The 26,323-nt window shown below is 50.7% G+C and overlaps 1 protein-coding gene across 1 annotated transcript in view; it reads left to right on the top strand.

Moving 5' to 3' along the window:
- EPAS1 (endothelial PAS domain protein 1) overlaps window positions 1-26,323 on the top strand; it is an 82,591-nt gene that overhangs the window by 34,493 nt on the left and 21,775 nt on the right. Inside the window, exons 2-6 of the mRNA XM_026486635.4 lie at window positions 12,173-12,363; window positions 20,625-20,776; window positions 21,190-21,274; window positions 24,683-24,801; window positions 24,891-25,096. Coding sequence (XP_026342420.2) covers window positions 12,173-12,363; window positions 20,625-20,776; window positions 21,190-21,274; window positions 24,683-24,801; window positions 24,891-25,096 — 753 coding nt within the window. The remainder of the gene's footprint in view (window positions 1-12,172; window positions 12,364-20,624; window positions 20,777-21,189; window positions 21,275-24,682; window positions 24,802-24,890; window positions 25,097-26,323) is intronic.

A 26,323-nucleotide genomic window follows, 5' to 3' on the forward strand; every position in this document is an offset into this window, starting at 1 on the left:
GGAATACTTGCTGAGTGAGTGGAGAGGAAAGGCTGTTGCTGGGGAGAACAACCCCATTTCCCAAATTGCTCAAGATCATCATTTGAGAGCTTGATAGTAACTTGGGGAAGACTTTGGCATTTCCCGTGGCTTTTGATGACTTCTCTACAAAGGAATGGAATGTAGCTTCCACAATGTGCAGGAACGTTTCCCTTCTCATCATAGTATGACTAGGACAGGCAGAATGGGAGAAAGCAAGGCCTGGCACTTGGCCATGAATCAGATCCCACAGCTCTGGACACGTGACCATGTAACCGACTGAAAATCGGAGGAAGCCTAGGACAGAAAGGGTCTCTGAGATTTTCTTTGGGTTCCCCTCCCTCTCCTTCCCCTCCCCTTGTCTTTGCTTGCTTTCTTTTAAGTAGGGAAGAGAGAAGGGGTTATGGGTTGGGGGGGGGGAGAAAGTGAGAGATTCTGTCTCCCCACCATCTCCCCTTGCTGTTTTGAAATACTTTAAATACCAGGCACCAGAAGTCTTGGGTCAAATTGGGATTAGTCCTGGGTCTTTTACTGTTAGCATACGATCAAGCATCAATCCCTATTCAAAGACTAAACAGATGTTCTTTGCTTTGAAATTAATGTGCCTGGAATAAAGAGGAGAGAACTGACCCTTAAAATCCTATTCTATAGATGAAAAGAGTTTGCGATGACGACCATCTCCTCCAGTTAGGGCTTTCTAAATGTTTTCACCCAGTGTGTGTGACGTCACTGCCAGGGGAATTTCTGCCCCCTCCTTCCTGAAGCTACCCAGCGCTGGCCCTGGAGGCGGCCCCGTTCTGTGTTCTCATGACACAGGAATTATTTTTGGCATCGCACGTATTTTCTCTAACGTTCTTGCCCGCCCCCTCCCCTCGGTTGCCTTTTGAGGAGCAGTTGTTTGGGCAATGCCATGCAGATTGGGGGTTAACTCCATTCAGCGTGGCGAAGAGGGGGGAGTGGGAGAGAGGACTGCTGCCTTTGCCTCCTCTGCGGCCCCCAGCCCCTCTCCCTGGCTCATGAAAGAGCCTGCTTTGACTAGGCTCTGTGCTCACCATTCATCCCCTTTGCAGCGAGCCGAGGGGATATCTAGAGGTGACGCTGGGGGCTGCACCTCGGGGATGGCATCTTAATGACTCGATTTGGCGGGCATTAGAACAGTCCCATTCAGAGTGAGTTCACTCCCTGTGCAGTTGGCTCTCTCAGCCCCTGTCCATAGATGTTCTCTTGTTCACACTGCATGAGGAAATGGAGGTTTCCAAGTGGGAAGCAGGCTTCCCGGCGCTTTAACTCTTCAGTGAAGGGAAGAGGAGCTGCCGAGCACTAACTAAAATCTCAGCAGGCCCAGCTGCAGCTCCTAGGAGAGGCAAGGCCCTGGGGCTGGGGGTGGAGGCCAGGGCAGCTGGGATCACTTTTGCTTTTGGCCCCGAGACGGAAAGGAGAGAGGAGTAAAGGGCATGCCTGAATTGTCCTTACAATCAGTTAGCAAATATTTACCCAGTTTGTCTGCCCTGGGCCAAGGTCCCGCGAAGGATGCACAGAAGTCAATGTTGTGTCTGTGCCCCCCTCCCTGCAAAACACCAAGGTACTTATGGTCCAGTTATAGCAGCGGGACGTTGGCTTAGAAAAGCCAGCAAGACAGGGAGGCCTTTAATGAGGGCCAGTGAGTAATGTGGGCAGGAAGTGAGGGTTGCTGGGGAAGCATCTGTGGGTAGCAGGGCTTGGACCGGCCCCGAGGGAAGGAGTTTTAAGAAATAAGAGGGGGTGAGATGATGCGGGTAGGGAGGGCCCAAAGGAGGACAGGGACATCCACATGGGACTAAGTGGAAGAAACCATAAGGAAATAGAAAAAGAGAGGAAGATTCCTCCTGGCAGAAGAGAAGATCTGGCCTGTTAGACTTCAGATGGCTTTGGCTAAGGATGGCATCAGGGTAGCACTGACCCTGTCACCGATGAACTCTCCATTGTGTTCCAGGGTGCAGCCACAGACCGGCGGAATCAGCATCATCTGGGAGGTTATTAGAAATGCAGATTCTCAGGCCCCAGCCCACATCTACCGACTCAGAAACTGTAATCGGATCTTAGCGTGATTTGTGTGCAAAGTCAAGTTTGAGAAGTGCTGGTCTGTGCAGCTCTAGTTCAGACCCCAGATTTCAAAGAGTGGGAAACACGCATACACACACACATACATACACATATCTTTGAGTGTCTCTCTGTGCTATGGCTCTTCCTGGATGGAAACCTTCTATTCTGACTGAGAATTGGATTTGAATTCTTATCAAAGACCTAGAACAGTGAGAGACTTTGAGGAATTCACAGAACAGAAACCATTTAAGTGGTTTTTATCCAATGTCTCCCATCTGTGCCACTTGGAACTATTTATGCTTTGAAGGACACCAAAGAACAGTTAATGGGTCCTTTCCCTCGGGAATGTGTGCTCTCGTCGGGGAGACAAATGCTCCGGAAGGGAAATAAGTAGAGAATAACTAACTGGGCTGGCTCATACAGTGTGGAAATGCTGAAGCAGGATGTGCAGAAGTCTGCAGAAGTGAGGCCTTCCTGGAGAAAAGGGGCTGCGGGAGGCCCTGAAGGATGGGGATCTGTTAGCCAGGCCCGGTGAATGGAGGGCATGGGCTTCAGGTGGGACATGGGATGTGGGAGACCAAGGGCTTTAGAGGCCGGGGGCAGGTGGGCGGAGGCGGCTGGGGTAGGCTGCTCCTACCTTCCTTTCTCTGGATTCGCTGCATGCTGGCGAATCTCTACATCTCGTCTCAAGCACTTTTCTCTTGGTTTTTCTGCTGAGGAATTTCTCCCGTTTTCCTAGCTGAGCGCAGTGGGACAGGATCAGGGCGGCTGCACGTGCCAAGTGGCTTGAGCCCACACCACAGATCGTGCTGTTGGAGGCCTGCGGGATCCCGGGGGAAGAAGGCTGCAGATGGATAGGAGCTTTAGAGAAAAGCCTTCGAGTGTGGGGAAAGAGCCCCAGACCCAGAGAAGTGGCGGCAAGGAAAATAGCGTGGGAAGCAGACATGTTGTGGTGTATGCAAATAATCATTGTGTGTGTAGAAACAGATATCATTTATATGGTATACCACATTAAAAATTTTTTAATTAAAAAAATTGGCCTAGTGAGAATGAAACACTTTACCTGTGGCATCGCAGACTCTGAAAGCAAAGGAAGAACTTTTTTTTTTTTTTTTTTTAGACAAACATCTCCAAGCAGAGAAAATCTATCCCACTGGGCCTGTTTCATCAATGGAAGGGCTGACCTAGGGCAAGAGGGTGACCAGGATGTCCCCTTTGCTGCTTCCCAGAGCAAGGATTCATCCAATTAAGTATCCTTAGAGGGATTCACCCCCAATACACCCAGCTCAGCTAAACCTTTTGAACTTACAAGAGGCATCTACTCATGGGCATTTCCCAGAAGGCTGCAGTGTAATCAAGGGTAGAGGACTTATGGTCCAATGACAGGTTTGAGTGCTGGCTCCATCCCTGGGTGATACTGGGCATGTCACTTGACAACCTCGGGCTCTGTTTCCTTCTGTGCAGAATGCCTGCTTTACAGGATTGTTTCAGGATGAAATCGGAGGTCGGATGATGAGAGTCCTGTACAGCGGCAGGTACCATGTGTGGCCCTTTCCTCGCTGTGGCAGCGGGATGTCAGCTTGCTGAGGTCAGTTAGTCTCTTGGCTGGAGTCTGCACGGTGGAAGGGGTCGGGCAGGAGCAGGCATCAGAGGCCAGAGAGAGCAGTGGAGGGCCAGGCAGGTGCTCCCTGCAGCTGCTTGCTTTCCTCCCCTTTTCAGGGGTGCAGATGCCACCAAGCCTTCTCTGTCCCTGCACTGGATGTAGTAAGATTGAAGGAGATGGGTACTTTACTTTCACGGTGGGGAAAGAGTCTTGCTCACCAACAAGGGCCGCTGTCTTTACAGACCTGCAATTTCCAATTCCACCATCTCTCTTTGGGTGTGTTAATATGGATATGGCATGAGGGAAAGAGGAAGCCTAGGAGAACCTAGGTGACTGAGCAGGAAGAGAGGGAAAGTTGCTGAGAAGGTGTGCACATCCTGCTTTCTTTCCCTGCCCATCCCTCCACCCCGTACCTCCCTCTGCAGCCCTGCTCTGTAGTGGTGGTCGTCGACCGTGGTCCTGGAAACATTGTTCAATCCTCAGCTTTCAAGGGGCAGTCAGTGGGAGGCAGCTGTGGGGAGCTGGAAGCCAGCAGCGTCCATGTCATCTTTTATCATAAAAAAAAAAATTAGAGAGCAACACCTGCCGCACAGACTATAGTGTTGTTTATAACACCTAGGAACCATGAGTGAACAATAGTACACTGGGTTGTGATATGCCCACACGATAGGATATGGCTGGCTGTCATGAAAATGTTAAAGAATTCTTGAAAATGTGATAAAATATTAAGCCATAAATCCAATGAAATATCAATTTGTTTTATTTATACCTTTCTGTACTTTTAAAATTGCCTACACTAAATGTGTATTACCCTTATCTTCACCAAAGCATTTTTTAAAAAGGAAATGATTTAAGATAAGCAGCGTTTTAGGAGGGTAATGAATAACGAAGATCTGTTTGCAACTGTGTGACATGTCTGGTTCTGGTTGGCAGTGGGCTCTCCGTTCACGGGTCCTTGAAAACGAGCTTGGGGCTTTTGTCCCAGCTCCACACATTCCCATTGCCTTTCTGAGCTTCAGTTTTCCTCATCTCTAAAGTGGGGATGTTGGTACCTGCTCTTTCCTATCCTGCTGGGTGAGATTTACAGACTGGCTCCTAAGTGCTGTGTCAGCTGTAGTGCTTGGTACAGGTGCAGAGTGGTGTCACTCCTGAAGAAAGAAAACCCTGCTAAGGCTTGGGCTCGGCGTGGTACCCGTTCCCCACAGTCACTCCTCTCCTCTCCTGGCTTTTCCCAGCGGGGCTGGGGACTGCACCTGTCCTCGGATTATATGAGGAGCTGGGTCATCTGGAGGCCCATGTGGGCTGTACCAGTGGGGCTGCTTGGTAATTAGGTGTGCTGCTCTTCTCTGAGGCTGCCTGGAGCCCAGAAGCCCACTAGATAAGCATCTCCAGTGGGCCCCAAGCAGAACTGACCATTAGAGAGCCATGTCGGGTGGGCCCCAGACATCACTGTCAGTTCTGAATGCAGTCCAGGCCCACTCTCCAGGGGCACAGACCATCCTCATGGGTCAGGGAGGCAGGGGCTTGGCCCCAGTGGAGGGGAGGTGGGGAAGTTGAGGTATGAGACGCTTTCCAGGATTCCTCCTTCCAGGAAGGGATGAGTGGAGACATTCACTCCTATTGTAGCCCTCACCCCTTATTTGTAAGCCCTTGTAAGCCCTTCTTTTAGGATTTTTGATGTATTAGTCTGTAGTATGTCTTATATCCCAGTGGGGCTTAGTCTGCTTCAGAGCAGAGCCCGTGCCCCTCACCAGAGATGTACATGTTGAATCAGATGGATGCTTTTTTCCCCCTCGTGAAGGTCTGTCTGATCTGCCTAGTTCCTCCTGAATTTCTTCTGTGTTGACTGGTTGACGTGGATGCCTTTACTCCCTCTGTAATAGATTCATGTGCTAATCACTACTGCCTTTGGACAAACGTCAGAATTCACCCAGAAAGCTAGCCGCCAGAGTACCACCCGGTTCTACGCATTTTTGCCACTCCTTTGGAATTGCCTGTAGAGCCGAAGACCATTCTTTGGAGTACCTTCAATTGTGGCAAGGCCTTATCTCGGAGGGCACATTTCATTCTTTCAAACAACTAACATCCATCCCCAGCCAAGTCTGGTGACTAAAGGAGGTGGGCAAACACGATAATATTGTTTGGGGTTGAAAACGAAGTGTGTTCTACAGAGTGTTATGACTGATTTTCTTGTGTGGCTCTGAAATTAAGTCTACGAGCCCTCCCAAAATACTTGGAGCAACGGTTAGTTTCAGAAATAGACCTGAGTGTCAGTCCTCTGAAGACATGTGATCCCAGGCATGGAAGCCCGTGGTTTAGAAGCCCTCCAGGTGATTCTGCTGGAGGCCAGAGTTGAGAATCACTGCTCTGCAAAAACAGGACCAATACCGCCAGAGGTTAATTGAGGATCCGATGAGATGGTCCGGGAAATGCGCCTCGCTCCAGGGCTACATAAATACCAGTTTCTTTTTCCTTCCACCAAAAACAAAAAAAAAAACAGGAAACAAACCTTTTAACTTTAAGCTGACTGCAGTAGTGGTTCCCAGCCCTGGGTGCACATGGGAATCACATGGCAAGCTTTAAGATCCCCGATGCCCCGGCTGCACCCCAGCCCTATTAAATCAGACTCTGGGGGTAGGGGTACCAGCCAGGTGTCAGTCTGTAGGGTTCCTCTGGTGACTCAAGTGAGCAGCCGGGATTGAGACTCACCCGTGCTAGCTCTGCTCTGATAGCGTCCAGGCAGCTATCAATCCCTGGGTGTGGGGGCCCAGCCGTTCCTCCTGTTCTCTGGGACCCGATGCTGGTGGGTTCCCTCCCTTCGGGCAGCCCTTGTGCAGTGGCCATACAGCCTCACGGAAGAGTCACGAGACCCCCCTCCCGGTGACATTTGACGTTCATTTCCTCTACTTACACCCTCCTGTGAATTGGCACCAGCTTAGAATTTCACCACCAACCCGTAGACTGGTTCAGGCTGGCTTCATTAGCCTCAGTCTCCCCCTGCCTGCTGAAATCCATTCTGCTTGTAGGCCAGTTAACCTTATAGGGTTAACAGGGCTAGTGTCACGGTACCCTGGTGGCCCACAGGCATTAGGCACGGAGTCCCACTCCTGCTGAAGGTCAGGAGAGAATAGTTAATTAAGGAACCAGCCCCATTGGTGCAGCCGGAGACATCCTGGGGGCCCCCACACCAGGTTGTGTTCACCTGGAAGTCAGCAACCAGGATCGTCTTGACCAAGAGCTCACAATGGTTTGATTATTGACTTAAGCCAAGCCTGGAGCCATGACCCAGAAGAGAAGAAGACATTTGTAAGATAACAAAGCTCTGGACACAGAGGTCTTTGCTGGCTGAGTTGTGGCCTATACCCACTGGAGTTTGAGATCAGTTTTGCTTTCTCTTCTGACTAGCTGCCTGGTCCTTAAGGGGTTGCTTCCCCTTAGTCAGGATCAAATGTTTCAGAGTGTGAGTTTCCACCTTGGGGAGGGTAAGTATAAACTTATAGATATTAACACGTCAAAGAAAAGGACAGAATTGTGTTCCCCACCTGCAGTGTGGAGAGGAACGTTCCTACAGGCGGGACCTGCAGCCTTCAGGGAGTCACCTCGAGCACTCCCCCTCTCTCCACACCGCAGCCCCACAGTGATGGAGGCTGCTTCCCTCTCAGGCCCGCAGCACTGACCCCTGCTTCCTCCCGCACCCCATGCAAACTCCCATAGTGCCTCTTTATCCTACTGCTGACTTTCCAGGTCTTTTTCCAAGCTGAGTGGGTACTCACTTAAGGACAGAGAATCTTTATATCGCTGTGGCCTTTTCAAATGTTAACCCTCCCCTTCTCCCCGTAGTGTCCGTGAGCATCCCATTCGTGGGCAAGTGTCTAACACGGCCTACAGCATGTCAAAGGTGTGCAATGAATAGCAGTTTCCTTGCTGCCAATGGGAAGATCTTTGATCTTGGACCCGGAAGAAGTCAGTTTGAGAAAATGCCCTTGATCAAGTTACTGAATCTCTCTAAATCTCTGCCTCCTCATCTATTAAGTGGGGATAATAGTTCCTATCCCTCGGGGTTGTTACAAGAAACAAATGAGTTAGCACATACAGGGGGGAAACGTGGATTCTGACCCTCAAGCGATGGAAGGGCGTTCCGTGTCCTTCTGGGATCAGCTGAAATCCTGCCTCCCTGGGTAGCTTTCCGTGACCTTGCTCAGACTGACTCGTTTCTTATCTTAACCATGTAGGCTGTTTATTGCCCAAACGTATTTCCGTGGTTAAAGGAGGTGTTTCAGGTTGTTGGCTCTCTATCAAGACTGCATAGCCCTCACAAGCAGGGTGCACTGTATCCGCTGTGCAGTTGCGCGAGGCCCAGCAGGGAGTTCGGTCAATGCTTCTGGGTCTGCAGGAGGACACCGTTAGCCAGGGCCACACTGATGTTGTGTGTTCCGTACAAATACTGTGCGGGACCACCCTGTGGTTGCAGGAGAGCCACCAAGAAAGACAGGAGTAGGCATTCTGTAGAAAGAGCAATTTGGAGTAAGAAATAAATTTGAGTCTTTTTCTGATGATTTGGAAAACTTAAACCCCTGTTTTACGAGAAACCAGAGAATTCTAATGTGCCGTGCCTGGAATTGTCATTGAAAAAAATTGCTGGTCTATTGCAGGTAGTTCTAAGACCTATCCAGGGAAAGAAAATCAAGTGCAGGTATTTTAGGAAATGAAGCCTTACTGGCCTAAGAAGGTTCAGCAATTTAACGCAAACTCGTCAAGATAGGCCTGACCCCCAGTTACACCTCCAGTCCTGGGACAGCGTTGATTTGACGATGAGGAACTGCTGTTGTGGCCAAACTCTGAGTGTGACTGACACTCAGATTTGCCAGATGTCATGATTGTTTTCATCTGTGGAGAGCTTTCCAGTACGTCCAACCCTTGCACACTCATCTCCTTTGATCCTGACAAATAAGACATGGGTCTCTCCCATTTTACACACCAGGATATCGGGGCACTGAGAATGTATTTTCTTGCCCAAATCAGAAGGTTAGATAGCCTTGTGGCCAGTGTATCAAGCACACCGGTCCTCCTGACTTCTAGCCTCCTTTTCTACTTGCTAAGAGGCCCAACCTGTGGTAAACTGCGTGAGGACGTAGGCTGTGTATGCAGCAATTAGGAAGGTCTTACCTTCACACTTGGCATTAATTATGCTGCTTCTTCAGTGTTGCTAATTAAATGAGAGCAGTGTTACACATTTTTGTTCTTCCAGGAGTCAACATTAGACAGATATCTCTGGGCTGTGTCAAGGTTAACTAGATAATCTAATTAAAGTCATGCTAGCCCCAGAGTGCAACTGTAAAAACAAGGTAGCTAAAATGGAGCTCATGGCTTTTAAAACAAGAGGCTGCATGAGATTCTCAGTCTTTTTCTAAATGTTAAGATGTTGTGGTTTATTTCTTGCTAACACCGCTATCTCCTGGGGCTAAGCAGTGGAAAAAGTATTGGCCTAGGAAGAAATGGGTTCTAGCCCTCACTCTGCCCCTGATTAGCTGGATTGCCCTAGGTGAGTAACGTCGCCTGGGCTGGCCTCAGTTTCCAGATCTGTGAAATGGGGGCAAGAGCAATGCCTGTCTTGCCCATCCACATGCAGGTTGTGAAGATGGACTTGGACACGGAGCACCCATGTGTCTCAGAACTTCTAAGTGTCTGCTCACTGACTGCATGCTCTCCAAGGCAAGCAGGCATTGACTTTGTGACCTGCGGCAAGTTACACATCACATTTGAGCCTCTGTTTCCACATGTGTAAATTGTGCCCTCAGCACCTGCCATATTGTCATTAGGATTATAATGTCATATATGTAAGGTCCTTGGTGTAGTGTTGAAGCACAAAGGCAGATGGGAACAAACGTCTGCATGGTGGAGGGAACACAGTAGGACCCAAGTCTCAAACGCCATTGCCAGACAGAGTATCAACTCCAGACTGCGTTCCCCACCCGCCCTGGCTCTTCCTCTCTGCCTTGTCTGTTCTTGCACTCCAAGGAAGGGGCAGTAGCAAAGGGAAACTGTGTGCCTGTAGACGTTGGCATTCATGTCACAGCCTGTGCTGGGGATCCTTTCTGCCCAGGATCACTTCTCTAGATGCCCTGATGACTAGTCATGTGCTGATGATGCTTTTGTCGGGGAGCACGAGTTGGTGCTAGAGAAAGAATCCAGCATCTCGGGGACGCTGGCTTTCCCTTACCTGCTGTCTTGACAGGCATGAAGTGTACAGTTTTAGTGTCCTGTCCCCTCACAGCCTCCTTCCCTGTGCCAGGACGTCTGCAAGCCTTGAACAACTGTTTTCACTCCCTCCAGGGTCAGAGGTCAAGATTCAAATGCAAATAGGGGGGACTCCTATACAAACTACTGTTAAAGCCTGGGATGTGGGAGCAAGCTGGTCCCTAAGGGCTGACTCTGAGAGAGTGCAGATGGTGGGGTACAGTCGGTATGGGCCAGGGTTCAGAGAATGGACGTGGGGGGAGCAGAGGAAACAGGAGTTCGGGAAAGGGAACAGCAAAGGAGAGGGGACAGGAGAAAACAGTTTTACCCATTTCACAGGTTTTCTGAAGGTTCTCTCTGCCCATCAACAGCCGCTGGATGTTCTCCCCACAGTCTGAGTGTATGACGTGCAGTCCATCCAGGGAGCTGGACAGTCTGTTCTTTAAACATGTTGTAAAGTGAAGCAGTGCCTCTGCCCCAAATCTTGAGGGGTTCGAGAGGCGCGTCAACATTCCGTGAATCCCCAAATACCAATCTTCTGGCCAGATAATAGGCTGCAAAACCAAACAGAAGGGGAAGTCGTGGCTGGCTTTGGAAATCTCAAAAGGGAGGACAGAGAGGGCGAGCTGGAGCTGGTTGGAGGAGGCCTTGAGAGCCGTGAATGGCATTGGACGGTTTATTAAAAAATATATTTAAAAAAAAACACAAAACTTGTTTATTAAACAAGAAATACAGGTTATTTATAGAAACACAAGAAAATACAGACAAGTACTTAAAAAAAAAAAAAAGAGTAATAATCCCCCCAGCCTCAGTGATGGATAAAAGCCTGGATTCTGGAACCCACCTGCCTGGTGTAAAGCCACTTCCCCACTAACCTGCGCGAGGGCTGCAGGTGAATTACCTCGCCTCTGTGCATCTGTTTCTTCATCTGTCAATCAGGGATAACAATAATAGTACTTCCAGGGGCAGTTGTGAGAATTCCAGAAGCTAATGTAGTAGCTCCTGGAATACAGTAAGCACTATGTGTGTGACAGCTGGAAGAATGGTAGTTATTTTTATCTTACTCTATTTCTAGACTTTTTCCTATGTAGTCTATAAGAAGTATTGTGTAGAACACCTATGTTTCTATGAAAATAGTTTACTTTATACTCTTCAGTAACGTTTTTACTCTCATCATTTTTTTCATGGGCAGATTTGTTATTAGTATTAGCTAACATTGATTGCTTACAGTTGGGTAAACCCATGGTCAGGAGTTTACATAAATTATCCTATCCAATCCTCATACTCACTCTGTGGGATGAGTAACTATTATTACCATTCTACAGATGAGAAAACAGAGTCTGTGCAGTTTAAATAGTTGACGTGTACATAGCTGGCAAGCGGAGAAGTTAGAATTTCAATCCAGGCAGGCTGGCTTTTGAACTTGCCTGTGTTAGGACTTAACATAGCCTTTATGAGAAGATTTAGGATTTCTTTAAGATGTCCTGCAAGAGGCAGGTTTGGGTGTGCGTCATCTTTCCTTCTGTCCCGCAGAGAAGAGGAAAATGAGAGTGAGACAGGCTGCTAACTGACGCCAGGACGAGAGAGAAAACGTGTTCGCGCTCGCTCCTTTTTAACCCTTGCTGGCTGGGCTCTGTGGGACACCAGACTGACAGATGTCTGGCTGACTGTTTCTTCTTGGGCTTGGGCTCTAATGGCATTTCCAGTTTTTACTGTGGCGATCACTGTCTGATACAAAATGGGACCTAAAGTCCAGTCCTGGGCTCCATGTTTTCTAAGGGCATTTCATCCAAAAAGAGGGCCTTGAAGCAGTTTTTCAGTGTGTTTTCGAGGGCCTTTGACACAGCCACCCGCGCAAGTGGTCACAGCCTCCTCCCACTTCCCTCGCCATCCCAGGGTCCCCACCCCAGTCCTCAGATAACCCGGGACCAAGTCCAGGCATTGCCAGTTGGTTCGTCGGCAAGTGTGCTCCAAACCCCCGCATGCGAAGCCCTGGTCTGGGCAGCACAGGAGTGCGAGAGGAGGCAGGCAGTCAGAAGCACAAACACACGCGAACGCAGGGCTGCCGGCGTACAGCAGAGCTGCGTGTGCTCGGACGACAGGTGTGAGCCGCATCAGCTCAGCGGGAGGGTCTGGCTGCACCAAGGGTTGGGGCCCTGGGGATGTCTTGACTAGGGGCATGAGAGGATGACAGTGACATTTCAGGGACTAACCCCTCCTCTCTGAATTCAGGAGTAGCTCGGAGAGGAGGAAGGAGAAGTCCCGGGATGCCGCCAGGTGCCGGCGGAGCAAGGAGACGGAGGTCTTCTACGAGCTGGCCCATGAGCTGCCCCTGCCGCACAGCGTGAGCTCCCACCTGGACAAAGCGTCCATCATGCGGCTGGCCATCAGCTTCCTGCGCACGCACAAGCTCCTGTCCTCAGGTGAGGCCGGCAGTCCCCCCGACCAGCGCGTGCTTACCCACGGGAGGCTCCCGGCAGTGCGGGAGGGAGCGGGGAGGCCCCCGGGAAGGCCTCTGCAGAACCTCTGTCTCCACGGAGGCCACCACTGGGGCTTCGTTCCTTCGTACGGAACCCCTCCTTTCCAGCGGTGACCTTTACAATGACTACGGCCACAGGGTGGAGAGCAGGGACGGGACCGGGGGAGCGCATGGGCACCCAGAAGCTGAGGAGGGCAGCAAGGGCCGGGGGAGCAGGGGGCGCTTTCGCCAGCTCCCACTTGCCCAGCCGGCCGCCAGACCTGCACTCGCCTCCAGAGCGTATCTTTAGGAAGCACTTTCATGCTTATCTGCCAGCCACCTTCTCCAGAAGGACAGCAGTGTGCCCGTGCACTCTTTTCCCTCCTTACTAGCCAGCGTGCCAGACACATCGTGTGGTGTCTCTGCTCTTGGTTTCCTCGCCTGTAAGAAGGGGTTAAAAGCACTTACCACACAGGGCATCTGTGAGAAGGAGAGGAGGTGAAGTCTACCGCACGTGACCTGGCCACACTCCTTCACACGGCAGAGTCCTTGAGGGATCACGGCCTCCCCACAGAACCAGTTAATTCTCACCCTCCCTGGTATCACTGCAACTCTCAAGTTCACAAAACTTTTTTTTTTTTTTTTTCACCTCAGAGTTCACTATCTTCAAAAAACCATTTCCTGTTACTCTTGACCAGAAAGAGGCAGCCTGGGGAGTTTTCCAGTTTCAGATCCTATGTGACAGTCCCGTCTGGTGTGTCAGTTTCACAAGGAAACTGGGCGGCAGGCAGTGCCTCTCCCCACGCGGCCGAGGCACTGCGGGTGGCAACGTCCCAGTCGGGGAGCCCGAGGGAAGCAGGCAGGCAGGGGAAGGTCCTTTTGTGCTTGGTTCTCAGTTTTCCTGAGTGAGCCTGGTGCCTTGGAGCTGGTTGACTCTGCCATCCTGTTATGAAGCGGCTATTCTGGGAAAGAAAGCCGGAGTGGGGGGAATCCAGTGCGAGGCGGGGAGGTCGGACCAGCGTGTGCTATTCTGGGCCCTGGAGCACAGGAAGGATATGGGGAAAGAAAGACCTTCAGAAAATAGGATGACAGCTCTGGGTCCAAGACTTGGAGGGCTTACCCTGTACTGCAAATCCAAAGACTCTCAGAAAAGAGCAGTCAGGAGGGAGAGAACCAAGGGCAAAGACACACTCTATAAATACGTTCAAAGACACAATGCCAGGGAATGGCAGATTTGTCATAGATGCGACTGAAGGAGGGAACAGTGGCCTGCAGACACCATCAGAGGGCACATGTGTACCTCTTTCCTTAAAGAGGCTTCTCTTTCTGGACAGGTGAGGGCAGTGTCTGGTGGTGTTGGAATCCTCTTTACATGTACAAAGAGCTTGCAGTGGAGGACTGAAGGAATAGACAGAGACCCTCTCCCCACACTCAGAAGCATCTCTTCAACTTCCTTGTTGATACTTGAAATTCTACTCTTAGACATGAATGCCTTTGGGTACATCATTCTTCCTTCCAGCACAAGCCCCATTCCTCCACCAACAGAGATCCCAAAAGGAGTAATTTATGTGTCCTGAGACACCTCTCTGGTTGAATTTGGACTTGTAGAACATTGGAAAATGATGAAAAGTGAGGTACAAAAATGTTAAGGTTGCTCAAAATCGCACACTTAGCACATGGCGAATTTGCACCTGGAATGCAAGTCCTTTTGGATCTGCCTTTGTGAGAAAGACAGGCATGGGAGGGCAGGAGCATTCTGCAGACCCGGTCAGGCAAAAATGTTGATGAGGGCTCAGTGTGGGGGGAAGTGGGGGTTCTTCCTTGGCAAGAGAATCAAAGTTGAGCAGAGGCACCTGGGGGCCAGCCTGGAGCAGTCGGGTGCAGAGATGTCCTCACACGTTTAGTGGGTTGTCTCTATCCTTTCTCTTGGAGCACGGCATTCATTTCCATGCTCTCTCCCACATAATCATCCTTCTCAGTGGTTCAGAGGCTGGCTTGGAGAGGCCTGTGAATCAGAGGCTGGGTCCCCTGCGCATGTCTGCCTGCCTGTGCCCGCGTGAGCCCCCCCCCCCCGTGCTAGCCCCACCCCGGGAGATAGGACTACAGCGAGACAGCACACATCCCCGCTCGGGAGCTGTTGCAAGTTGTGGGCACAAGCTGCCTGCCCTCTGGCTGGGCTTGGCCCCAGCCTGACCAGAGCCTCAGCATGTCCGCTCTGGTTCTCTCTGTCCAGAAAGAAATGACAGAAAAGGATAAGAAGTACCTATATTTGGCCCTCTGGTTCTGGTGTCCTTGACAGAGCCGTTCTCATAAAACGCGCATTATCCAGGGACGAGGAGGAGGTGGACGGCTTCTCAGTGCCCCCTTTCTCTGCCTTCTCTTCCGGTCCTCCGGCATGTTCTTTAGACCAACTGTGGAAATCATTTTCAGGAATTGCATGTGAGGTGGAGTCCTTTTTTTTTTTTTTTTTCTTAAATCACATTTTGCTTTTTCAAAACACGCAATCCAGTGGAAAGGAGTACAGGACTTGTGCGCAGATAGGCCCACACTGGAACCTCAGCTGGACGGCCTTCTTTACAAGTTTGTGAGAATCTCTTCACTACCTTTGAGCTCTACTTTCTCGTCCACACAAGAGCGATACCAGTACTACCCTTGCAGTGCTATTTGAAGTTGGAGAGAAGTGGCTAGAAAAGCCCTTATCCTCTTGCCTGCCACATCTGAGGCTCTCCGTAAGTGAGAGCTTAGAAATAAAAGTTATGATGAACAAGCAAATTGATTTATACTAAGCATAGGCTTCTGGAGAAATGATGTCAGCGGGAACCCAGTGAAAACACACTCTCGCACTGTCTTCTTACCCACCTTTCAGCAGTGCCTATCAAAATGCAGAGTAGCCAAGTTTTTCCAAGTCAAAACAAACCACAGATTCATCACTGAAGCATTTCTAACAAAGGTGAGCACCAGGGTTGGCTGACTTTAAAATAGGAAATAGCTGGTTGCATACCTCAGAGTTCAAAAGGCTAAAAAAGACCAGGTTTTGCTTTAGAAAAGTTTCTTCTTTACTTAGTAACATGCTTGCCTTTGATTTTCACAGTAGGCTGTTCTGTGTGGGAACGTTGGAGAGGAAATCTCAGCGCTGAGAAATTCAGGCTGGGAGTCGGGGCAGCCGATTGAGATTCGTATCACAGGAAGCAAACTGAAACAATAGCTTTATGATATTAGCTTCCACGCTGGGCCGAGAACAGAACACACTCTGACGGGAACATCAGTGGAAATACCGCTTGATTGTCTTAAATCCTCTTTCAAGATGAGCCGCACAAACCCTGACCAAACGAGGGTCACTTCTGCATTCAGAGGGCATTAGGCAGCAGTAAATACGCAAAATTAGTTTTTCACTACAAAATTGATTTTTGGTTTCCCCACACTCAGAGGCGGTGAAATCAAATTGATTTTACACGATTGTTAGAGGTCATTGTGTAGCAAGTTCTCAAAAGAGAAGTGTCAGGTTTATTATTGATGCATTGGCATGAATGAATCGATTCATTCATGCTTTGCCCCACTCACCTTCCAAATCAAGGCCTTTTTTGGTCCTGTTTGGAGAAGAGAAGCAGATTCATGCTAGGATGTTAATGGCTGGAAGCAGCTAATTTACAGTCTCTTCCAGAGATACTGACCTTGTTCAGATCACTCCCTTAACTTAAACCAAAAACGTCTGGTCAATCAGCAGGTGTTTGCTGACCCCAGCCCTGTGCTTCATCTTATGAAGGGTATACAAAGAGGTAACATAGGATAATAGGTTATGTAAAGAACCAAGGAATGAATCTCTAATGGTGGACTTTCCAGGCCCTATGGGAGGCCAGCAAGATCAGATGAAACACACTGTCTTCTGCCAAAGATGGGAGGGTAGCCCAAGCCTACTGCCAGGTAATGGTAGTGGGGGTCTATGGGCCTCGGAAAGCTGGAGTGAGGAATCGGTTTTCAAAAGAAAGCCTCTGTCACGATGCCTAAATCGTGACTGAACCAGGAAGATCACATCCACGTGGTTTTAAGAATCGTCAGAGCAGTCCTGGAACTTGTCAGAGGGGGAAACAAAGAGGGAAGGTGACCCTCTGCTGGAATAAAGACGGATCCTGACCAGCAGGGCCTTCTCACCGTCTGGTCTCAGAAACCTGGTCTGGAGCGTCTCCCCTGCCACCCTGCCTGCTCACCCCAGACTCCCGGCTCCCGCTGCCCTTGGGGTCCCGCCCCGCATGGGTGGTGCTGCCTGAAGGAAATGAGCGGTGCTCCGGAAAAAGTGCTCCGAAACCTCAGCCCGCGCATATCCTGGCTGTGGGGAGTCGTCATCAAAGCCTGTTTACTGGGGCTATTTTTAGCATTAAAGAATCTTGTTGTGCTCCCCAGGCTGAGCACGCTTGGTCTTAGCACAGTGCCTCTGATTCCGATGGCCCGCCCCTCTTCCGGGGGGTTGGACTCTGAAGGGTCCTGGGAAACAAGTAACTGAGACCTAGAGCCCACGGAGATTTAGGGACCCCACAGGGGGCTTCTCGAGCACCTGCTGTGGGCTCCTCTTTATTTAGCACCAAGGGTTTCTTCTGGCTTGCTGTGTAATCTTATTGTGGTCTATCTTTGTCTTCCCCACTGGTCTGTAGATTCCTTGAGTGAAAAGATGGCTCTTACACCCTTCAGTATCCCTGATTCCCCCCTAGGATGGAACTGAGCACACAGGGACAGTTGTTGACAGATGGCCTGACTGATTTCCTGCCTTGTGCCCAGTGCAGGGCAGACACACAGTAGGCGTAGCGAATAGGTGACTTTTCTATGTGCCCGACACTGAGTCAGCGATTGATGATGCCGTAGGGAAGACCTGATGCTCTCAAGAAAGAGCAGGAGAAGAGGCAGACCAGCTTTCAGCAGAGGGTGACAGGCATGCGCCCCGGCCCCTAGGGTGAGGGTCTGCCTCCGGCCCTGCCCTTTTCACCCGCAGCCCCAAGCTGACAGCGAGCTGGCCAGGTTCCTTCAGAATCCCCCAGGAGGAAAAGCAGGTGTTGCAGGAGCAAAAGTTCCATAGAGGAAAGAGGCCAGGTTGTCCCAGGGGTCCCTTGGGGCCAGCCCGCTGGCTTCCTGGTCCTCCAGCCATTGTGACTTCAGTTCCAAGATGTTCTGTTTCCATTCATGACCCCTGAGCGCCCCTCTCCCTTCCTCCCACAGGCCGGCTGGCCAGCTGCTCTTGCCAATTCGCCACCTCCTGGAAGCAAGTGTACTGGGCACGAATGGAAACCAGTTTGGCTGGGTTGGAACTGTTAAAAACAGGAAATTTTAAGCCGAACTATTTCCTCTGGGCCTAGTTAACCCAAATAGGGTTGTCTTGGGATTACACCAGATTTTGATGTCAGTGTTGCCACTGAGATCAAAGAAATTGAAGAGAAAAAAAAAATCTTCTCAGTAGGCCAGAGCTCACAGGGCTTTGCTGTCTAGAGAAGGTGGCCACCTATCTGGTGTGATTTAATGGCGCTGGAAACCTCACCCATCCCCACAATATGTCACCACCTGCCTAAACAGTTGGATTTTCCCAGCATTAAGGGTCACTCGTAGGACCTTGAGTTATGGCAGTGGTTCTCAACCTGTAGTCCTAGCACCATCCGCATCACCTGGGAACTTGTCAGAAAAGCAGATTCTCGGCCCTCATCTGGAACCTACTGCATCAGGGACTCTGGGGAAGGGCTCGTCCAAGGCCAGCTTCCCGAGCCTGTGACCTATGCAGTCCCACAGGGCTCCGTGCTCAGAGGGGCCCTGGACATGGTTAAAGTTTTCAACAAGAGGCCCCACGTGTCCCACCGGGGCCCACGAGTTATGTAGTAGCCCCCGGCCTCGAAATCCTTGCTTTAGCAAGCCCGGCAGGGGATGCTGGTACACACTCAACTGTGAAATCACTGAGTCACATCATCATCTCTCCTAAAGCCCCTATTTAAATACGGCCGTTAGCTCGAGCACCAACGTTGGCAGTGGCCACACCCCCACCTAGAACTCGGACTCATCATCGTCAGTTCAGCTGACTAGTTAGTTGGCAGAAACCCTAAGCAGGAATCAGGTGTGGGTACGTGTGTGGTATAAGGCCATCCCCTGATGGTCTGCCTTCCCAGAAGCTAGCTAGGGTGTGAAGAGGAAAGAATCTCCCTCCTTTGCTCTACCATTTTAGCAAAACAGAAGGGAAGTCACCGGGATACCACTCTCTGTAGCCCAACTCTCGGTTCTAAAGGAGAGCCCATCCCTGGATGGGCCTGCTGTGTTCCTCTGTGACTCCGGCACATTTGCTGATCCGGTGTCCCGAAGGTGGCTGGTCCCCAGTGGTGCCACTGAAGCCCCTTGGTAGAAACATCTCCTAATTTGGATTTGTTCTTCTGGGGGAATAGCAGCAGATAGCCCAGAGCTTAAATTTAGGGGCTCGAGGGAAAAGAGAACCAAATAAACCTGGCGCCCTCGCAGAGAGGCCCTTGGACCTCATCTCACAGTATCCGTGTGCTCTTTGCCAAGTGGCCCAAAGATCTAACTGCGTTTTACATTCCCTAGAACAGTCTCAAGTTGGAAGACGCAGTTTAGTTCAGTAAGTATTAACTTTTATAAAGGACAGATTACTCTCTGATCCCCTTGTTCTATAAATTAAATGAGGTCTACTTGGCGTGACGTTTGTACTGGATGAATGCAAATTTTTGTAAGTAAAGGTATGTTTGGAGTTAAATAATACAGTAGGAAAAGCAGGGCCAAAATAAAGTCTGTAGCCTGGGGACAACAGCCGAGGGCCTGGGGCCTGAGAACTTTGGGACGAGAGCTGAGTCTACATTTTGTCTGCTACTCTGCAGCTAGCAGAAGTGTACTTGAAAGACCAGGGCTACTCACAGTGGTTGGCTGGGGGGGGGGTGCTTCCCCAGGTTGCCCCCAGCAGCTGCTTCTCCAGCCTGCCATGAGTGCAGGGGTGTCCTCATGCGGTTCTTGCCCCTCTGGTCTTCAGTGTCTCTCTCCAAACCATCCGCATGCCATTGCCACGTGGTTCTCCCAAAAGCAGTGCTCTGAGATGCCGTTGCTCCAGGACGCCGCACCCACCTCAACGGCCCAATGACTAAGTCTGGGAAATGGAGCCTCCTCTTTGGCCAGATGGGTATCTTCTTAGTTCCCAGGGAGGGAGCTTGCTCCAGGCTCTACCACCTCCATATTTGCCCAGTGTCTGCCCAACCCAACCTGGTCCAGAAAGTTCTTTTGCTTTATAGAATGAGTGCCTGTTTTTCATGAACCTCTTCAAATGCCCTTTTTGTGGAACAGATGTCTCTGACCACCTCAAAGTGACCCCGTCTTCCTCTGAACCCATGAGCACTTACTGTCTACACTCCTCTTTGGTCACCCAGCTCTGTTGCCACTGAGCTTTTACTTAGATTTGCGTCTCTGTGTGCTGCACGTCCCCTGTCTAGACTTTGAGCAACTTTAGGGCAGTAGTAGTATCCTAGAGGGAGCAGAAGGGAAGAAAAAGCACAGTGACTGGTGGTGCTTTTGGGCATTTTAAATGTTTATCTAATCCTTATGACTCAAAAAAATGGAAATTTTTATTTTCATTGGGCTGATGTGGAAACTGATGTTCAAAGAGGTCATTAGCCAAAGTCATAGTCTAATAAGAGGAATAGAACCTATATCTGTTTGACTCCTAAGCCCATAAATGGTTAGGAGTGTAGCTGTGGATTCAGCTGCCTGAGCCTGCTAATCAGTCTTTACAGCCTCTGGCAAATGACCGACTGCGTCTCTCTAAGCCTCATCTATAAGATGAGACAAAAATAGTACCTACCTCACAGGCATTGTAGACGTTATACGGTACGTTCAGTGCAGTACCTCATGTGCAGTCATTGCTCCATGTACGTTAGCAGTGAAGGTTATGGTTCCTAGTGCTACTGTGACTGCCGTCACATCCATGACACCTGCTGTCACCATTATCCCTAGGCCCAGAAGTATGCTGCCACGACAGCCTCACCACCTGCAGAGCCCCATCAGGGTGTCGTCTGCATAGTGGTGCTAACCAAACACCAGCTGCTTGGGCATGTGGTAGACCCTTAGATGGTTGGCAGTGTGCATTTCCAGAAAAGTCCACGTAATGCCCTTGAGGCATCTCTGGCAGATGTTCATCTGAGCCAGTCACTTCTGCCTTAGTACCACATTCGTGTAGGCCATCCGACCCCCCTCTCTTTCCAGTTTGCTCTGAAAATGAGTCTGAAGCCGAAGCTAATCAACAGATGGACAACTTGTACCTGAAAGCATTGGAGGGCTTCATTGCCGTGGTGACCCAAGATGGTGACATGATCTTTCTGTCGGAAAACATCAGCAAGTTCATGGGACTCACACAGGTGACATTCTCGTCTGGCTTTTTCCAAAAGGGGAAAATATTTCCATTTAGGGGTAGAAATGAGTGGAGGGTTCTGGTCACACTTCTCCTGACCTCTCCCTGCCTGTGCCCACCCCGCTCCTTCTGACCTCAGGCTACAAGCCTCAGGAACACAATCCCGGCCCCTGGTGTTGGGGTAGGCCTTGCTGGTGGGCAGCTCTGCTGGCTGATTAACAGACCAAGCCTTGGGAATCGAGTCTCTGCCATCAGTGGCAGTCCTTTGTTACGTCCGCATGTCTGTGGGCAGCACTGCATTGGGATGCAAAGGACCTCCTTCAGTGTGCTCCCCATCCCAGCCTGGAAGGTGACTCAGCTGCCTCTTGGAGCCTTCTTCAGCAGCAGGAATAAAGAAGCCCAACCTTGTTTTTGAAACAGGTGGAGCTAACAGGACACAGTATCTTTGACTTCACTCATCCCTGTGACCATGAGGAGATTCGTGAGAACCTGAGTCTCAAAAGTGGTAAAGTATTCTTCACTGTGTGTTTCCTTCCTTCTTACACCCTGAGAGGGGCTCTGCATTCCCTTTGTCTACAAATGTGGGGGTGATGGATCGGGGTCATCATGATCCAGGAAAAAACTGGCATCCATAAAAGATCCCTCAGAGTTTGCAGCATGAGATGGAGGGCACTGGAAGGACTTGCTACTCAGAACTGTCTCCAGCTGGCCCTTCAGGGTGCCTGATGCCATGCTAGGCAGGCAGTCCTCTGACTTAGGACACTGTCTCCAGCAGGTCTCACCGCCTGAGAGGCCAGCGTCTCTGCCAAATGGCACCACCCAAACCAGTACTCGCCTATGCCCGAATGTTCACGAAACCGATCTCTCTTGTCTACCATTATGGAACAAACCACCCAAAACATGGTGGCTTAAGTGACCATTTTATTACCCATCATGATTCTGTGGGTTCTGTGGGCTCTTCTCTTGCTCCCTGTGCTATCAGCTGGGCTGCTGTCGTCTGGGGGCCGCACTAAGTGGAATGACTAGGATGGCTCCCCCGCACCTCTTGGACCTTATGGCCAGTAGCTGGGAGCTCAGTGGGTGGCAGGGCTGATCGCTCTCTCACTCCATGGAATCCCAGAGCCCCTCCCTCTCCAGACCTCTGACACATCCGCTCAGGGTTCCCAAAGTGCAGAAGTAGAAGCTGCCAGACTTTCTGAAGGCTGAGTCCGGACGCTGGCCCAGTGTCACTCTGCCCATTTCTGTTGTTAGAGGGAGTTACAAGTCAGCCCCTGCTCAGCATGGGAGGCAAGTACACAAGGCCATGCATATCAGAAGGCACGCATGACTCATTGGGGCCACCTTTGGAGCCCAGATACCCTGGGAGCCAAGGAATGAATCTGGTCCCCTGATAATAAGACCCACAGGTCATTTTTGATGGAGAAGAGATGGAGAAGATCTCATATACTGTGCCCTACCTGTGGGGGTATATCCCCCAGATGCCTGTGGTTGGAAGAGCCCACATAAGCAGAAAGCACTTTGCAATGACTGTCAGAGCTCCTTCTTCCATCTCTTGTCACTGGGGCCCTTCAGGCAAAGGCTTGGATGAGGGTATTGTCAAGAGGACTGAAGCTTTGAGAGGCAGCAAGTCTCCGTGACTTTCACAGTCCCTTCTGAACCAGAGATTCCAGCACCATCCTGGGCAGATTGTGCCCATGTCTGTCCATCTCCTTTTACATCTCTCACCTGTCACTACCGTGGGTCGCGTGCTTGTCCAGCCTGAATGACTGAGGCCGAGGCACCAAGCCTGCAAGGCTGGGCTCTTGTTACTGCACACGCAGATGAAGCAGGTGCTCGGCAGGCCTGCTTCCATCCTGGGGACAGACTGAGCCCACGGAGTGCGGCATTACAGCCCCCTCCCCACCCGGAGCTCGCACCCAGCCCCTCTGCTCTCCCACCTCGAGGCCGCAGGCCACCTGGCTCCTAGAGTTCACAGGCTGGAGAGCGTTCCACAGGGCTGGTCAGTGTCTTCCATGTGCTGCTAAGAAATCTCGTCTGCTGCTATGAGGCAGGGGCCATCAGACTTTCTGAATCTCTTTCTAAAGCACATGCTAGAAACCTTCCAAAATCAAAAAGCCTCTTCTTCTCTACTCAGAAACTCTTCGGCCCTTCGGTTCTCAGTCTAAGTTCAGCCACTGACCTGGTCTCAGTCCAACCATGAGACCTGAACCAGGTCACTGCGTTGCCTTGTTCCTCAGAACCTCTCCTTTTAGATGAATGGTATTGGACCAGGCAAAGTCTAGGACCTTCCAGCTCTCAAGTACCATGATTCATAGCATGATTCTACTCTCTTTATCTGAGTAGAACATTAGGTCTCTTGGTCCATATGTCAAGGACTCGGGATCAAACTCTATGAATCAGCCAATCCTCATTGAAGGCACTGGCCTGAGTGGACTCATGATCTAGAAGCAAAGGGTTAGTGTGAATGCCGAGAGGAAGATAAGACCATGAGGCAGATTGTGGAAGGCTTTGAAGGCCGGGTGGAGGGCCTCGAACTTTATCCTATAGACAGAGAGGAGCTTTTGAAAATTTTTTGAGCCAGAGTGAGATAATCTGACTGGAGCTATGTTTAGAAAGATTAATCAAATGGCAGAATGGGGAGAATCTTGAGGTTGGCAAGTTAGGCCACAACAGTAACCCATGCCATAGCCACAAACGAGTCTCTCCAGCCCACTTAGTCCCAGTACCTGAACTGGTCCTGAGGGTAGGTCCAGACCCTGGGATACAAAAATATCTCCTGATATGTAAACCCCACCTGTGAAAATTAAAATTGGAAGGAACATCATTAAGTTTTGGAGAGAGGGTTTTATCATCATGATGGAGAAATGTTCTTTCTTAAAAAAAAAAAAAAAAAGATTCACTTTCTCACTTTCATTCTCTTATTCAGCAGGCTCTCCTCTCGAGATGTTTATGATAGGTTCAGAGATGCCAAAAGTCATTTGACACAGCTTTTTGGGGATACATCTTTCAAATAAATCGTGGCCGTCTAGAGGTTTATGGAGGGGTGTGACGATTTGAAAAAAAAGTCTCTGGCTTGTTCTGTGATGCTGGCCAGGGGGCAGGAGTGTACCTGGGAAGGTCCAGGCTGGAGATGGTGGTGGTGGAGGCAGAATTCGGGTATGGACGAGGGGTCTCCCCCGGCACTTACTGCATTCGTCACTGTTTTTTGGAACGTGGGAAAAGCTCTGCGGGAGCGGGCATCTGGAGACCATGAGGAAGGAGGCTGTGTCATTTGTCTTGGTGATTTATTTAATTCTGGCTGAGAAAGGATCTCAGCCATGTTGAGTTCATCCTCAAAGCGAACTTGTGCAGCAAACCCAGGAGGCTTGGGCCAGCGGTCTGTCGTGAGCCTTGACACAGGTCACTTTAGGGAGAGAGCGGATGGTGCGGTGTCCCGAGTGCAACTGTGGTGGGTTGAAAATAAGGTTCACGTTCGTGAGGGACAGGACTGCAGACAAAACAGGGGTGTCCGAGAGACCTTTCTAATCTGAGAGGTTTATCCCCTTGAGGAGACGGTGGTCTCAGCCACACTGTCCCTGGGACTTCCTGCTAGGGAACACGGGCCTGCCCCAGGAGAGACGTGCCCGATTACAGCTTCCAGTCCCTCGTTGCCTCGCCACCGCGAAGTGAGCACTGACTATATGCTAGATGCAGGGGAAACAAAACAGGGGAACAGCCCTCAGGACCTTAGACTCCAGCTGGGGTCCCCAGGCCGAGGTGACGCTCAGCTTTCATGGCAGGCCGCGGAGCTCAGGGAGCAGATCCTCGGCAAATACACACAACACGTGACCCAGAAAAATGGCACCGGGGCGCCTCTTCTGAACGTAAACGTAAAACCGCAGTCCAGCGGTGCGCTCTACTCTTCCCTGTCCAGGCTCTGGTTTCGGAAAGAAAAGCAAAGACCTGTCCACAGAGCGGGACTTCTTCATGAGGATGAAGTGCACGGTCACCAACAGAGGCCGGACCGTCAACCTCAAGTCAGCCACCTGGAAGGTAGGATGACATCGGGCCTGGGTTGGAGTCCCCTCCCCCGAGACCATGTTCTTTGGCCCCGTGCCTGACCCTCCATGGCTGGTCTCCAGGTCCTGCACTGCACTGGCCAGGTGAAGGTGTACAACAACTGCCCCCCTCACAGTGGCCTCTGCAGCTACAAGGAGCCCTTGCTGTCCTGCCTCATCATCATGTGCGAGCCCATCCAGCACCCGTCACACATGGACATCCCCCTGGACAGCAAGACCTTCCTCAGCCGCCACAGCATGGACATGAAGTTCACCTACTGTGACGACAGGTGGGGGCCCGGGAGTGTGTGTGCCGTAGCTGGGCTGTCTCACGTGTGTGTGTGTGTGTGCGGTTGTGCCTATGGGAAAGGTATGGGTCTGGGGCATGGGTATTGCATTGCTGGGTACACGTTTGTGGACGTGTGTCACTGCGTCATTCCATCAGTGTGTCTGAGGGGCTCCTGGTACCATATTTGGTGGTTCCCTGTTGAGGCAGCGTCAGCGGCTGACGGCAGAGCTGTTCTGCTGTGTAGCTCATTACTGATTGCGGTGGTGTGTACCCAGCCCTCCACATATGTGTCAGGCTCCTGAAGAAATTTCCAGGCCAGTCGCCATTCCCAGGAGACCGGAGTCTAGCAATCCGCCTCAGCACTCGCAATTCAGAGGCCAGCTGGGAGCTTCGGGGTCTGGCCTGGAAATGGCCCCACGGCTGCCTGGCTTCCACTGTTCCCTTCCGTGCGTGAGCTCTTCCCTCAGCCTTCGCTCCTTCTCTGTCACCTCCACTCCAGCCACCGCTCAGCCTAATTTTGAAGTCTTTTTGATAAAGGAAGCTAAGCTAGATTCTGACCCCCAAAACCACAATTCTCCTGTGGGAGAGTGATGTGGTTCAAAGTATCAACTCTGGTGAGATGGCCTAAGTTCAAGTTCAATAGGAAATGTTTGGTATGAGTGGTTATTCTCACTACAAGTTGTTGATTATAAAGTTGTAGAAAGAGTACGTAAGAGTGCATATGCCCCTTCTTAGAATTGGCCTCCGCTCGAGGCAAAGTCAAAGGACTTTGGTGAAAGGATCCTTGAGTCATTCCTGTCCCCCCATTTGACCACCATGATGCCAGGACCCAGGCTCTTAGAGGCAGCAGGTCATTCTCTAAGTAGAAAGAAGTGCTCTAACTTCATAGGGAGAAAATGTCACATATGAAGACTTTTGTCCTGGAACTCTCACACAGCATTGATTACAGGGCTTGATAGTGGTGTTACTGGGATCAGGATGAAGACTGGAGATAAAGATTGTCCCAAAGGCAGGCACTGGAGAAATCCATGCTGTGTGGAAGGTCGTTTCTCAGATGGAGGCTTTGTGTTCAAATGAACACTGTGGGCAGAAGACACACTTCTGTAATGTGCGCCCCTCTCTAGGCTCTCGAGATGGCACGGGAAATGCCACTGTGCAGCCCACGGGTGCTGCTCGAGGATGGGGCGCCGCTGTGGATGCCCTCGCCACCCAGCCCGGAGCACCGGCT

The sequence above is a fragment of the Ursus arctos genome, unplaced genomic scaffold, assembly GCF_023065955.2.
Source record: "Ursus arctos isolate Adak ecotype North America unplaced genomic scaffold, UrsArc2.0 scaffold_8, whole genome shotgun sequence".
NCBI lineage: Eukaryota > Metazoa > Chordata > Mammalia > Carnivora > Ursidae > Ursus > Ursus arctos.